The sequence below is a fragment of the Thermobia domestica genome, chromosome 10, assembly GCF_964235325.1.
Source record: "Thermobia domestica chromosome 10, izTheDome1.hap1.1, whole genome shotgun sequence".
NCBI classification, from domain to species: Eukaryota; Metazoa; Arthropoda; class Insecta; order Zygentoma; family Lepismatidae; genus Thermobia; species Thermobia domestica.
In genome coordinates, this window is record NC_137463.1 from 137,746,909 (window position 1) to 137,763,720 (window position 16,812).

Genomic DNA, 16,812 nt, shown 5'->3' on the forward strand with positions numbered 1-16,812 from the left:
ACGTAAGGTGATAATTTGTAATTCCCAAAATTTAATGAGTTATGTTTAATGTGTTGCCATGCTAGAAAAAAAGCTTATGTCTGTTACCCCCGTGAAGCTAGCAACCAAAAGTTTAATAAATCGATATTTTTTTAGAGTTCTGAGTAGCACTCAAAGAGTTCTAGAGTTCTTGCTAGGTTAGACCAATAGTTCTGGGTAAATAAAGATTTTATAGCGATTTTAAAATTTCGGTGCTAACTTCACGCAAAACCAAAAATCTTAAAATGTCTATGTTTTTTTAGAGTTCTGAGTAGCACTCAAAGAGTTCTAGAGTTCTTGCTAGGTTAGACCTGTAGTTCTGGGTAAATAAAGATTGTATAGCGATTTTAAATTGTCGCTGCTAACTTCATTCAAAACCGAAAATCTTAAAAGTCTTTATGTATTTAAATTGTCAGTAACAGTTGAAGAGTTCTAAAGTTTCTCACGAAAATTTAGAACAATTCTCGCAAAATAAGGGAATAAATGGGAAATAAATGTTTCGTCATAATCTACTGACCACACATGCAATCGGTGCAAATCATTAACAAGTATATAACATGTGCCTAATAAAATTCAAACAATGTTACCCAAAACATAGAAATCGACAAGTGCTACTCAAGACTCTCATCAGAACTCTATTTCATTACGAAGTGAAAGAGTTCTAACACCTTGCTCACAGTCGGCTTGCGAGCGCGCGATAAATTGTTAATCTAAATTTTTATAAATATTTTAATAGAGCTTGAGTAACGCTACTCAGAACTCTCATCAGAACTCTATTTCATTGCGAAATAAAAGAGTTCTATCACCTTGTTCAGAGTCTGTTCGCGAGTGGCGCATAAATTGTTAATTTAAATTGTTAGAAATAAATATTTAACCATTCTACCAACAGAACCCTGCAGCACTTTACGAGTGCTGCTTGGAACTCTTACCCAGCACCAAAATGTACTACATCCACATATAAAACCAAAATGTACCATATCCATAATTTCTAAAATTTTAAATATGTTATTAAAAATTACTAATTACATGTATTCACTGAATTATGTATCATAAAAATAAATTGTAAAATATTCTACCTACATGAAACTGAATCACCATTCTACAGCAAAATTTAATGATAATATTTGTTTTTTTCTATTTTCTTTAAAAATTCCTAACTGTGATATAGTACATTTTGGAAATAAGCTCCTCAGTTGTTGATTTAAGTTGTTATAAAATAAAAAGTTAACCATTCTCGGATAGGAAACAGCATAACCTTCAAGTATTGACTAATGGGCGTTATCGTATATTTTGTGACCTGTTTATAATTTTGAAAAAAAGTAATTTTGTCGCCCGACTTTTTTTTGTTAACAATGTCAACAACAATCCTTGTGTTTAACAATGTCAACAAGAACTCTGCAGCAAATACCATAAAAATACTATATATATTGTTTCCGTTTATTGTTTATTCCATGTATGCAGAAAAAAATGAAATTTATATTGACAATATAATAAAATAAATTGTTTTCAGCTGAAATTGTATACGTAGCGGAAGTAGTAGCTTAAGGTGACCATCGAGTAGTCCACATAGTTCCGCCTTAGAAATTATCTCATTCTAGTAAAAGGTACAATTATTATTTTTATACAAAATTATCGCATATTAAATGCAAGTAGTGTTATCTAAAAAAAATATTTTTACATACTACACTGAAGTTCAATTAAGCCCAATGAAAATTAATTAATTTAATTATTTTTTATTCTAACAAAATGAAATCAGTCCGTTAACTTATTAAACTCTCTTATATACAGTGGCGAAGGATGATAGTTTCAAGAGGGTAGGCCCAATGTTCTACTACTACTACTAATAATAATAATAACGATAATAATAATAATAATAATTATAATAATAATAATAATAAAATGAAACAGATTAGACATAAATATTTTACTACAGAAATACAAGAAGACGAATTCACATAAATTTAATGCAATTGTAGTTCATCGACAGCACTTATTCGATCCGGATCTCAATTTTCATACTGAAATTGACGTATCTGACTCATAGATGATCTTAATTCGCCAGAATGCAATTTAATTATTTTAATTGGCGTGATCGGGTGGGGAAGATGGACTATCACATTACCTGCGCTTCACAAGAAATATATGTTGTTTAGTCTACATGTACTGAAACAAACTCTGCTTGTAAAATTTTGTCTTTAATTATATTATTCAAAACACATGACAAGCATTCAATCAAGATATTTTGTGTGTCACCTAATTCCCCTTTAAAAACAGAATCAGACTTAAATTATCAGACGTATATATATATTGTACCAATGCATGCAGAACTCTCTTGCCCTCTGTTTTTTCTATTTTCAACACAGGCGTTAGTCTTCGTTCCTTAATAACACATTAATTTCCAAAAGACCACTCACATAGAAGGTTCTTTAATAGGAATTATATTACGTATATTCATATTCTCCACATACTGACATTTTCTCTCATTCACTTTTCCAAAAGTAAGAAAAAAAATCACTCAAATCTCAAAAATACACACTCCTTCTAATGAACTCAACTAGTCTGATTTCGTACAGGTTTGCGCCAACGCAACGGAATAAAGGGGCATTAGTTTGCGATAATAGGCGTAGCGCCTTTAGAATTTCTTGTTCCAGTTTATGCGCTGCGTTTGAGTCCGCAAAATTAAGCAAAGTAGGAACGGAATGGAACCCACGTTATCTTGCTCTTTATTTGTTTGATATATCGAATCGAAATCGAAGGTCTCGAGAGAAACTATTAGAAACGAAAGTCGATAAGCGCTGAGGCCGGTCTCTTTCGCAGGTTATACGCTGGTGAAGAAAACGTCATTTCCAACACGTTGTCTCGCGGGATTTTCTGAGTAGCTTGGCGGTAGTTCTACTGCACCTGAGACACTGCTCGGTGAGCCTCCTAGCAGTGGTGCCAACCACGATTTCTTTATCGAACAATTTTTTTCAACTTAGAAAATATCATGCATTCTGTGCAAGGAAAATGAATTAATTATAAATTATAATTTCTGAAAGTAAATGGGTAGGCCGGGCCTCAGGGCCTCTTACCACCCTTCGCCACTGCTTATATAGACATTTTAAGATTTTCGGTTTTGCGTGAAGTTAGCAGCGAAACTTTAAAATAGCTATAAACTCTTTATTTACCCAGAACTATTGGTCTAACCTAGCAAAAACTCTAGAACTCTTTGAGTGCTACTCAGAACTCTAAAAAAGTATCGATTTATTAAACTTTTGGTCGCTAACTTCACGGGGGTATGCCTGTTTGTTATATCATTTTAATATCAGTTTTTCACGCTACTATATAATGCAGAAATATGGTATGATTATCGTTCCTATTCATTCTATATTTGGAAATATTCGTGTTCCGCATACATAAATCTGTATAATTTAGTTACGTTTAACGAAAGCATTCTTGCACTTGTGGATATGAAAAAAAAGAGAGAGAAAGTCAATATTCTAAAAAGCAAAAAACAAGCACACACACTCACATAAACGATCATTTAACATCAGGTCGATGTAACAAGGGGTAAAACTGGACAGACTGTCAAGGTCGCGTATGTTCTACCTGACACACAAACCCGAAGTGAGTTGTCTGCTGTTCAAGAACGGGAAGTAACATACAAGACTATAAACTGAAAACAATAACTGTTTTCAATAGTACACGTATTCTAATACTGAATAAATACGTCGATTAAAGGATACTACCAATAAATTATTTCCTTATTATATTGTTTCGGTTCTTATTAACATCAAAATTATACACTTCCTATAATGTTTTGTAAAAAAAAAAGGATGGGATGGAATGGGATGGGATTCGATGTGGTGTCAAAATAATAAAATAACTACAACTCCGCCACTCTATCCACCTAACCACGGAGGCTACGTTGTGTTGGCTCTTTTTATTAAAGAAATAATCTTCATAACCATGGTCCGTATCGCTTCGAACCTTAAGATAAGAGTTTTTCTGTTTAATTCTATATTTTCGTACGACATCTTAGTTACAGAAGCTAATTTATATTTGGCGGGCAATCTACACACTAGGTTTTAACCAATAAATGCAACATTTTACTCCACTATCCAGTTCCTTGATCCAACTCCTCGTCTCCCCTACTGAATTCCCTCCGCAACTGTGATCTGCTACTGAAAAAATCCCTAGAAATCATCGTTGCCAGTATACACAAAACCGAGCATAATTTTGTTTTTAGCTTATATTTTTATTATTTTATTATATTTTTTGGAAATATCTCCTTAGATGGATTGCATTCTATTATCTCCACATACTAATAACTGAATTTTACCCATAAACGAAAGGAAAATGGAATAAATGCGAAAAATCTTGAGTTACAGTATACGCGCAATTTTTTTTTTGCGCATGGGAGTACATGCACGTAGAACACAGTTCATCGAACACAGTTCCGCAGGATGTTAAAACGGTGCCCGTTCATCAAAGAGACCGAACGGTCGCGGGTATGCTCTCCATGCATGCAATTAAGCTTGGAAGTAGTAGACTTCTAGCATCAACATGTGACAACACCCATCCCACATAGGGCTGAAGTGATAGACTAGAAATGACCTAAATGTATCCAAGCTGATTATGAACTTGAAGATCGTAAAATGTATATCATCCATGTTTTTACAAATTATGTTATTACAGAATGTTTAATTTAGTTAACATCTGCAAAAGCTCCTCACGTCCATATCTATCATTGCTTTCAAAAAATATATGTGTGCCTATATTAAAGTGAATGCAAAACTCATATTTCACCGTCTGCTAATGATATTTTAACGTGTTGTAGTTGGCAACTCTGTTTATAGAAAGGAAGTAAACAAAAGACTGGCGTTGCGTTCCTAAACAGAACTGATTATAAATCCAGTGACAAATTATATACAACGCATAGATACCAAGTTTTAGCTTATTATCCATCACCCTAATTTAACTATAGCTCCAAAATGCTACATTTTTATTCTACGTATTTGTAAACTTGTCTTTTATTTCACAACACTTGCAGTGAAAGAACTTGGGGTACTCTCTGCAAATTCATGAAACTTCAAACAATGCTACGAACTTCATTGGTTTTCTCTTGTTCAAGGTATATGTGTGTTGTGTGAGTTTAAGCTTTGTGCTGCTCGTATTAAACTGACCTCCCCTGTATATATAAAACACAAATGAGAAATTACTCAAAAACACCAATATATGAGTATCATTATATATAACGCTTTCACTGTTAACTTATTATTGAATAATACAGTTACCATAAGTTTCATTATGTTTGATTGGGGTGGGCTGGCAAAAACGATCTGACGGCTACTGGCAGCAGTTCTTTGACCTCTGGACACGGCGGATGTTTCCTCCCTTTGTGATAGGCGATATTTCAGTTCTCATTTGTGCCTAGATGAATTTCCAACTATGTTTATCGCCTAAGTCGAAATGAAGTGCTTTACAACTGTGTATGTGGATATAGTTAATGTAATCTTCGATAAATTATATTTTTTGGGAGTTTAAGGCCGGTGTTTTTGAGTACAATGGGAACCCATTTGACTAGATACGACGCAAGTTCGACTCATATGTAAAGTTTATAGGAATGTTAATGAGAATATGTAATGTTGTAATTTAACCTATGTGTATGTAAAGAAATGTTAAGAGAAGAATTTTGTATATTTTTGTTTTGCCCGTTTTTGATATAGATGTTATCATAGATCGTGCTGAGCTACGGAATGGATAATGTTTCAATAGAATAGATTTGTTGATGAGACCTATCATTCCTATTTTTAGATGTCTTTTTATATTGAATGTAAATTAGAATTACTCAACATAAAGAATTGTAGATAAATGGGTATAGACTACCGTACTGATCAGCTCATTGCATTTTATATCATTTCTTATTGTTATCCATCAAATAGACTTAATTTCTTTATTATTTGTTATTAATGTGTTTTTACTTACATCTTAATAAGGATAAATAAAGAATATGGACAAAGAAAACTACAGTATTTATCTGAGTTACGCTTACACATTTCTAAAAAGTCACTTTGCCACTAATGTTTTGTGTATCTTTTTGTCCACTTTGATGTCTTTTTAATCGGTTTGCAAGAACCTTGTTAAGGAAAACTGACTGAATTACTATGAAAGTTGAATAATAGCCTGTCTTTGTGATTCGCTTAGCTAAACATCTTAAAAATACTATTTGGATCACAAGATAGTAAGTATAAATATATGATTTTATTGTAACAATATTTTCGTCAAGAAAATATGAATTTATTAGAATTTCTTTGCTCAAGTATAATATATTATTTGGCATTTCTTTATTTTGTGCTAATTTTGGTTAACTCTTTGTTCATTATAAATAACTTTAGGCTTATAGATAAAACATATAATAATAATAGGAGAAAGCAAAGCGCTTGCAATAGCTAATATTAATAATACTGATACCGGGTGATTTGAAAGAGTTGAAGTGTAGGGATTTATTGCTATTTTTCAATTTGTTATGCTAGATTTTGCAATTTATTAGAAAAAGTGTCTAAATCAAGAGAAAATGGTATTTAACAAATGTTAGGCGTAAGAATTTTTTGAGTTAAATTAAGTGTTCGTCGCGTGTCAAGTGTTTTGTTTCCTGTTGTTATAAACTCGAGTTCTTCACACACTTAAAATGAGGCATTTCCATGATTTATTTTAATGCTGCTATATGCTGGATTTTCATATACTGTTTTAACTAACTAACTAACTAACTCTATGGCCTATGGAACCCGGAGGTTCAGTGCCGCGTTCACAAAAGCTCTCCACTGACTTCTATCCTTAGCTAATTGCATCCAGTTTCTACTTTGTATTCCTATCTCTGCGAGATCCCTCTTAATATTGTCCTCCCATCTGCGCCTAGGTCTTCCTAATGGTCGTTTTCCTATGGGTCTACCAGTCAAGACTTTGAAAGCGTTTCTACTTTCTTCCATTCTAGCTACATGACCTGCCCACCTAAGCCTCCTAGACTTGACGACCCTAACAATGTTGGGTAAACCGTATAAACTATGTAGTTCCTCGTTATGAAGCTTCCGCCATTCCCCATTCTCGTTCCTCTTGGGTCCGAATATTCTTCTCAGGATCCTGTTCTCAAATACTTTCAGTCTATGTTCTTCCCTCAGAGTAAGCGACCATGTTTCACAACCATACAGAACAACAGGCATGATTATCGTTTTATATATTTTAAGCTTCAAATTCCTCGACAGAATTCGCGACGACAAGAGATTTTGAACCGAATAGTAACACGAATTCCCTGCTTTTAGTCGACATTTAATTTCTTCGTGAATATGATTTTCGTCTGTTAATATTGATCCTAAATATTTGAAAGTATCCACTTTATCAAAAGCATTATTTAATATTTTAATGCCTCCACAATTTGCCGTATTACGGTCCCGACGCACTTCCATGTATTTAGTTTTCTCTGCATTTACTTCTAAACCCATGTCCCTGCAAGCGTTTAATAAGATCTCTGCATTTATTTCTACTGTTCTCCTATCATCCCCTATTAAATTTACATCATCAGCATATGCCATAACCTGGTGAATGCCGTTCAACTCTAGGCCCTGGTTGCTATCTTTGATTTTCCTTATGGCGTATTCCAGCACAAAGTTAAATAATAATGGCGACAACGCATCTCCTTGTTTCAGGCCATTTTCGACGTGGAAGCTCGTGGACAAAAATTTTCCTACCCGGACTTTACTTTGGGATTCACTTAAACATATCTTAATTAATCTAATTAGCTTTCTCGGTAATTATACTCTTTTAAACAAATGTCAATGATGTGTGTGGAAACAATTATTCTCAAAGATATGTGTTTGAAGATAAACGTAGTGTTTGTATCCGAGGCTTGAATTTCGCATTATTCCGTAGAATTATGAAACAGTAAATCTGATAAGCCTATTTAGCCTCAGGTAAGATTGACATTTGAGTTGATGGCATAGAAACAAAAGGGAAGCCCAATGACATTGGTCTGTTTCTGTTAAATGAAGAGAATCTTGATATAAGTATACGCTTTCTGGAAGTTTGAAAGAAGCAATACGATATTCTGATATCCCAAATTGATTACTTGATATAGAGGATTTATGTTTTGTGGGAGAATTTACGGAATATCTAGTAAAACAGGTAACTGTTGGGATTGTACTCTAAAAGAAGAGTTTTGCTAATAGCGTAAAATAAACCTAAATCCTTTTTAAACATATTGTACTTCAGTAGAGAGTAGTTTGTCGTAAGGCCTTTGGTATGAAGAACATTAGTATTCGAGAAGTTAATTTATTGGATATGGCATTTATGAAAGTTCGTACCGTTTCTTCTTTGAATGCCTTTTATGTTTGCCTGATAACAACCATGCATCTCAGGACAGCTGATTACAATATTGTTAAAACATTTCTTTCTCTAAATCATGAGGAGCCGATCGCGTTACTAAAATCGTGTTGTGTTGAATTGACATCTGGTTTTGAAATTCTGTCTTTACTTTTGAAATTTCGTTTGTGATAATATCGTCGTCAGAGCCGTAGCTAGGGGTAGTAGGCCAGCGGAGCGGTTGCCCCAGTCGCTGATTTGCACTAATATCAATTTTGTCTTAAAATTGAAAAGCAATGCGAAGAACATTGCAAAATGCAGGTATTTTGAAGGTATTAAGTTAAACCGTTATCCCAAAAATGTTCAGCGAGACATTGTGACCTACATTTTTAATGACTTAATCACCTTGACTAACAAATAACTTAAGCTTTGTATTGTATACTTACCTACCTTTCTTAGAGGATATTTGCAGTCAGTCTTGAAATGAAATGTTAAGTCACGTCTTACGGTTATGCCGGCTAGGCTAAAGGAGACAGTGATGATGAGAAATGAATGAAATGGTGGAGTGAAGAAAGTGGGAGGAAACGGGGGAACCCCAAGAAAACCTACACATTTGGTGTTTGTCCATCACAAAATTCACTTCGCACGGGCTGGGATTGAACCAAAGACCCCATGCATAACAGGTGAACTCTCTACCACTGACAAGGAGAAAACAGACTTTAGTTAATAATCTTCGGGGCAATGTTTGCAGAGTGATAATGCACATTCAAAGTGTTCATATTACAAACTGGGAGAGCACAATGACCTAATATAGCAGAAAAAGGCGTCTTAAAGTTTTCGACACGGCACATATGTCGTACGTTGCGCAAATTTATCAAGCGACGGCGTGGCAGAATCAGTTGCATCTGTAACTCACGTGCCAAGGGTCGTTTAACGCTTGAATGAATAAAGCAGTCACTTGTAGCTACAAGTAAAATGTTAATTCACCATATGTTTATAATGAATTAAAACAATAGAAATAATCAAATAAATTGTAAAATCTTTCAATGTCCCATGTTAACTAGCAACGTAATTATATATGTAATTTATTTCGTAAGTATATTGATATCACGAGTTATATTATGGTTACCACAGTCGTTGTATACAATATTTTCTTGACGCTTCGTGTCTACATCTGTTGACAGTGTGAGAATTACAAGGGGGATGAGAAGGAAATCCTCTTTGATAATACTGAATCTTACTATAACCAAAGGAGATTTACCCCTTATTCCCCTTGTAATAAGCGGCAAAAATCTGTTTCCAACATTGGAGGGGAAGGACGGAAAAGACCGTTCCATATTTTTTTTAAAAACGATGTTCAAAATATTTACGAAGTTCAAAAACAATAATGTGGAGAATCAGGGGAGCACAGTTGTTTTCAACATTGATAGGCGGACAGATTTGAGGCTTATTCTGGAGGGATATCAATTTCATCTCATTTTCCTTTGTGGCAATCGGACACAAATCATCACATTTCTCCCCCCAAAATACATTTCAAATCGGAGTATTGGGGGAGACATTCCCTCAGTTCCAAGATTGGAGGAGACATGCCCCTCTCATCCCCCCGTGCCATTTGCGCCAGTGCTTGTAATACACACATTGTCAACAGATGTAGACACGAAGCGTGAAGAACATTTTTTGCACAAGGTCTGTTGTAACCATAATATAACTCGCGATATCAATATATTTACAAAATAGATTACATTTCGTTGCTAGTTAACATGGAACATTGAAAGATTTTACAACTGATTTGAATTTTTCCATTGTTTTAATCCATTATAAACATATGGTGAATTAACATTTTACTTCTACCTACAAGTGGTTACTTTATTGGTTGAAGCAAAAAACAAAAGTTGATTTCAGCGGGAATTGAACACATGACACTTGGCACGTGAGTCACAGATAATACTGATTCTGCTACGCCGTCACTTAATAAATTTGCGCAATGTACGATATATGCGCCGAGTCGAAAACTTTAAGACGCTTTTCCTCTGCTATATTAGGCCATTGCGCTCTCCCAGTTTGCAAAATGAACACTTTAAATATGCACTGTCATCTTGCAAAAAATGCCCCCGAATTTCATTTACCAAAGTCTGCTTTATCCTTGTAAACCACCGGGGCCCCTGCAGTGAGTCTTATTCGCTATATTCTTCACGTATCTTAAAGCTTGTCTAACCATATCCGCCATTTAATTCTTCAGCGAAAAGGACAAGTAACGCCACGTTTAATGATTTTCAAATAATTGACAAGCGCCAACCACAATTCCGCAGCCATGATGTATGCTTAATTTAAACTTATCAAAATCAAGCCGATTTTCATTATAAGGCGATCCAAAATCAACATTGTTTATCGCTTGTTACGACAATTGAAAATTCTATACTTGCAAACAAGATTGAGCCAATATTGTTTCCGGTTTGTCTCGACAACTTTCCCATTCCAAGTCCATAGCAAGGCAAGATCTTTTGTTGTCATAATATAACTGGGATGATACTCCACCCTCATAGGGCAGCGACACATCTCACATTGTCATTCACCAGAACGAGATATACGGCGAAATCAATGGTGACATGCGAGTAGCGGATGGCAGGTGAAACTGAAATCATCCAATTTAATTTACAGACATTCGTGGGTAATCTTCTGGTGCATCTTGCATGGATATTTTTGGGTTCTCGTTGGTGAAAGTAGCATCGCGTTGTCTTCTGTCGAGCACCTTTGACAGTTTCTGGAAAGTTTTGAAGAGGAATGGTACAGACTTGATCAAACTGCCTTCATCGTATCCTCGTTCATTGTAAACTCAAATGCAAAACAATATTTAATAGATAAAAACAGGGTTTTTTCATTGCCCACTATCATTGTTGGTGTCGTCGTGTTTCTTAAGCTGGGAAGGATATCAAATTTTTTAACGTAAATCTGAAACGATCTTATATAATAAGCGTCAGACTCAAATTTTCAGTGCTTTCAGTTACTTTGTGTTCCTTTATAATTTACATTATTTAACTTATTTGAAAAATAATGAAACGATATACAAACCTGTTTATATATTTCTTTTACTTGGTTTGTTTTTATCGGGTACTCTTGAGGCGGAAAATGATATTATATTCGCGCAGTTATGTTTGAGAAACACAACGAAATCATGTATATTGGATGAAACTATCTGAATGAAAATAATACACACACAAAATATTCAAATAAACGCACATTATTTTTTAAAAATCATTTTTATTTACTTACTTTTCCTCATGTTTGAAATTTTCACTAATTTTCCTTTTGTTTTGTAGATGTAGACGAGTGCGCTGATGGAAATGGAGATTGCAGCCATACATGTATAAATATGGATGGCGGAATGCTCTGCAGTTGCCCTGGTGGCTATGGATTGGATGATGATGGAAGAACATGTATTGATGACAATGAGTGTAAAGATGAAACAGCTCAATGTTCTCATGGTTGTATCAATACTGATGGAAGTTACCTTTGTCTCTGTCCTGTTGGTTTTAAGTTAAAAGATGATGGAAAGGTTTGTGAAGAAATTGATGCGTGCCTTGTAGATAATGGTGGTTGTTCTCATACATGTAAAAGTGATAATGGAATACCAACCTGTAGTTGCCCGCAAGGATATACACTTGAAGATAAAAAGTGTGTGGACGTAAATGAGTGTGATACAGAAAACGGAGGCTGCTCCCAATTATGTAATAATACATTAGGAAGTTTTACTTGTTTTTGTCCAATTGGTTTCATTTTAAGAAATGATGATGTGACTTGCGAAGACATTAATGAGTGTAACGAGGGTAAGACAAAGTGTTCCCACATTTGCAAGAACACATTGGGAAGCTACGAGTGTGATTGCCCAAATGGTTTCGTTCTCGGTATTGATGAGAGAACATGTGTTGACTTTGATGAATGTGTAGAAGACAATGGAGGGTGTTCACATTTTTGTTACAATATCCTAGGTGGAGTCGAGTGCACTTGTCGGAAAGGATATGAACTTGCTGAAGACAAGAAAACATGTCTAGATGTTAATGAATGTTTAGATGATAGTGGAGGATGTTCTCATACTTGTGTTAACACTGAAGGTAGCTCGTTCTGTACTTGTCCAGTGGGTTTTGAAATCGCTAAGGATATGAAAACTTGTGTTGATGTTGACGAGTGTGTTATGAACAACGGTGGATGTTCTCATTTGTGTATAAATGTTCCTGGAACTGTTCATTGTACTTGTCCAGAAGGGTATTACCTTGAAGCTGATGAAAGAACTTGTATCGATATTAATGAATGTTTGTCTGATAATGGTGGTTGTTCACATTTTTGTACTAATCTAGAAGGCGGAGTAGAATGCAGTTGTCCAAAGGGATATCATTTAGCGGAGGATGATAGAAACTGCACAGATGATGATGAGTGCATCGAAGATAATGGTGGTTGTTCTTATGACTGTATTAATACTTTAGGTAGTTTTAAATGTGTATGTCCCAAAGGACAGCACCTTCAACAAGATAAAACGAGTTGTGTTGACATTGATGAGTGTCTGGTTGATAATGGTGGATGCTCTCATATCTGTAACGATACTGAAGAAGGTGTGAAGTGCAGTTGCCCAGTAGGACACCACTTAAGCCGCAATGGTAAAACTTGCGTTGATATTGATGAATGTCTGGAACACAATGGTGGCTGTTCTCAAATATGTACTAACACAGAAGGTGGCGTTGAATGCAGTTGCAACAATGGCTTTGAACTGGATGATGATGAACGAACTTGTATAGATATTAATGAGTGCCTTGTTAAAAATGGAGGCTGTTCACATTTTTGTTCTAATACCTTGGGAAGCTTCCGTTGCAATTGCCCCGATGGTTTCCGACTGGCATACGAAAATAAAAAATGTCAGGATTTGGATGAATGCTCTGTACGTAATGGAGGCTGTTCTGATATATGCATCAATACCCCTGGAAGCTTTTATTGTGATTGCCCTCCAGGACAATATCTGAGCAGTGACGAAAAGCAATGCTTGCATTATAATGCTTGTACAGAGAACAACGGACAGTGTTCACAGCAATGTAATAGTGTTGCAGGAAGTGTAGTATGTTCTTGCTTTCCTGGATATCAGTTGCTTAGTGATGGTCTTTCTTGTGAAGATATCAATGAATGTGAAATTGAAAGTAGACATGGCTGTGAACATCTTTGCGAAAACACACAGGGTTCCTTTCACTGTCGCTGTAAAGAAGGATTTCGTCAGGTCGGCAAATACTGCACAGGTTAGTAAGATTTAGTTTTTCTTTTTGTGCAACAGAATATGAATTGAACGATTTAGAGGATGAATGTGGTACAACAAATTGTTCTGAGGTTGAAGTTCTGGTTATATTTCTTAGTGGATCAGTACAAAAATTTGTATGCATTCATCCTGAGAAGGAATCATATAAACGAGTTACTGTGTAGGAAAAATAACACATAACATTTTCATTCGCTACATGGGCTCATCTTTTGATAAATACAACATGACACATTCATCCTCTAATCTCTTCAATTATAAGCGAAAGGAGAAAATAGGAATACGATACATGGCAATTTCACAGAATTTAAATTTAATGTTAATTTCACTGATTGTACCGCACAAATAAAATTTACCTCCGTGTACAGAAAATTTACAATTATTTTTTAGTCAATCGTTTGATCAGCCTTTGATCAGATAGATCAACAATTCTTAACACTTAAACAAATTTACAAACATAAATGTAAGCTATATTTAGTAGAGAACTAAGTACTCGCTAGTTCCCCTACACCTCAGATTCAAACTTTCATGATGCTAATCGTTTGATATTCGTTTCATCAAAAATTTCCAACCTTTTATCGACTTCACTAATAGAGCTATGAAAGTTAGAAAGTGGTGGAATAGCCCTTCCTAAACCTCCGATTCGATCTTTATTACGTCCATCGTTTGATCAGGTATGATCAACAATTTCTAATATTTAATCAACTTTACTCATTTAAATATATGCTATTTTAGTAGAGGGCTAACAACACACTAGCCCTTCCCTTCACGCCAGATTCGAAATTTCTCGATGCTAGTCGTTTGATCTTTGAGTTTCATTAGCAATTTCCTACACTTGATCAACTTTCTTAACAGTAGTATACAGGATAGAAAAGAGTTAGAGAGGAACAATACTATATTGCCTCCTACAAAGGGAAACATTCGATTTGAACAGTTCTAGAAAATTAAAATACATCGGAATTAGGCATGTTACGAGGATGGGCAAATAACAATCTCTTCCTGAAGGGAAATGAATCTAGAAATTCGGAGAGTACAGATTACCTTTTCATTTGTTTTCACGTGATGCAAATACTGCGTTGTTTGCAATAGTGTGACAAAGGGAGTCAACGTAAGTATTTAAAGCTAACATGCAATGAACATTTAGGCTTTCTTTCGACCTCTTCTGGACCATGGAATAGCTGAATCAAAAACTGAATCACACTAAAGAAACTGAATCAAAAACATCGAATAGCGCCAAAGCATCTTCATGCATCAATTTACGATAAGTCGTGTGGTGTTCCTTGTGTTCCTACTCCTAGTTACTTCTTATTTATTTGTGTATAATTTCCTTGTTTAGACCACTAACAAAGTAAATAAGCCTTAAACGTTTATCTACTCGTGTGTCCAAGGATGGCTTTATTTTTATTTCGAGACCCTAGATGATATTTAATTCGGTGTCACCTTTCCTCCTTTCGGCGCCTTTACCTAGACCAAACATACCCTCCTGAATATTTGTTAATATGTTTGCAAGTTTCCGTTACAACCATTGGAAGTTGTATTTAAAAATACATATTATTACCTTTGTTGTTTTATTTGATTTGATTTTGATTTCAGTTTTAGCGTCCCTTTGAGCAGCAAGGCTATAGTGGAAGCCGGGGCTGATTGGCGAACCTTTCGTTCTTTATTATTTTATAAGCAGATAGTGCACTGTATTGCAATGTATTGGATGTGTAAGGACAGACCAATGTTTCTTCTAATAAATCCTATTTTTGTTTTTGTTTTGCTGATTACGGTTTCCGAAAAATAAGTTTTTCTTTCTTTTAAAATGGAATATGCCAACCGACCCCTAGTAAGGGGCTGGTTGACTGGTATTGTGGAGCTAGTTGACATACGTTTTAAATATAGCAAACCACAAACAAAAATGGGATTTACTAGTAATAAAAGTGATTTTTCTAAATATATTGCAATGAAGTAGGCTCTTTGAAGTTTGAAATTACTTCTATTCACAACATATAAAAGAATCAGCATTATGAAATATGACAACTTTTTTTTTTTTTTTTTTTTTTTTTTATTCTAGCTTGGTTGTCATGACATTGAAAGCTACAAGATTATCAAACCCCATCAATTTTAATAAGATATGGTGTAGATTAATTCTTCGTATTATTTCAAAATGTAATTAAAATAACTGAGTTATCAAGAAACGCAGTTCATTTCCTGCTGTTCACAAAGTAGCTAACAGAAACTAAGATATTTCTTAGCTGAATTATCGAGAAACGCAGTTTGTTTCCTACTTTTCAGAAGGACAGAAAAAGCAATAGCTAGGCCTATATTTTGTAGCAAAAGAGCACATACAAAATATTCTTGATCCTGAGAATTAGGCCTATTGAGAAAATTCAGAGTCTTACTTCTAAATTTTGACAGTAATCCAATTCCTGCATGTTATTCTATAACATTGAAGTAAAAGATTGATAGAACTGTAAACACAAGAATAAAACAAACAATGTAACAATAAAATAAAATTCCACACGGGGTTGGTTGGCACACTTGCCAACCAGCCCCAAATGCTATATACCAACTAACCCCAAGCACATGTTGTGTAACAAAGTAGTAATTACTCAGCAATTGTTTGGCATTTACGTTTTATTGTTTGAATATCCATAAAAACAAAGTTAAGATCTAACTGATGCTATATTACTTACCCCTGTATTCCAAATAGTGACGATTCTGCGATGTCGTAACAGAGAACTGAAAAAAATACTTCAGACTGGCAAGAACACTCTTTATGTAATAGAAGCCATTATTCGTTAAGTTACAACTTCCGTATGAAGGTGGCACCTGCATCCATAGGTAACTCTTTTATAATAGCAGCAACAGCACATTATGTTAATTAATGGAGGAGTTATATGCAGTTCGTCAACCAGCCATTGCTTCCAACCAACCCCGATCTCCCCTATAACACTTGGACCTACAGCTTACTGGGATCCGAACCACATGAGCTCCCGCTGGAAATTGAACCCGAGTTTCCCACGCCAAAGGTGCATACGCGTTATTTTATTTCAAAACAACTTCCACATTCCTATATATATAATTTATAACAGATTGCACCAGTTTAATACAAAGCAAGGGCGGATCAGGGACTGACTTCTGGGGGGAGGGGGCGGTAGGTTGTAATACTGAGACTTAGAGCTACT

General features: G+C 35.0%; 1 protein-coding gene across 1 annotated transcript in view; it reads left to right on the forward strand.

The window, feature by feature from the left end:
- The window catches only part of LOC145662734 (uncharacterized), a gene marked incomplete in the record, with an annotated part of 1,843,005 nt that overhangs the window by 1,158,073 nt on the left and 668,120 nt on the right, over window positions 1–16,812 (forward strand). Inside the window, 1 exon segment of the mRNA XM_081728599.1 lies at window positions 11,670–13,628. Coding sequence (XP_081584725.1) covers window positions 11,670–13,628 — 1,959 coding nt within the window.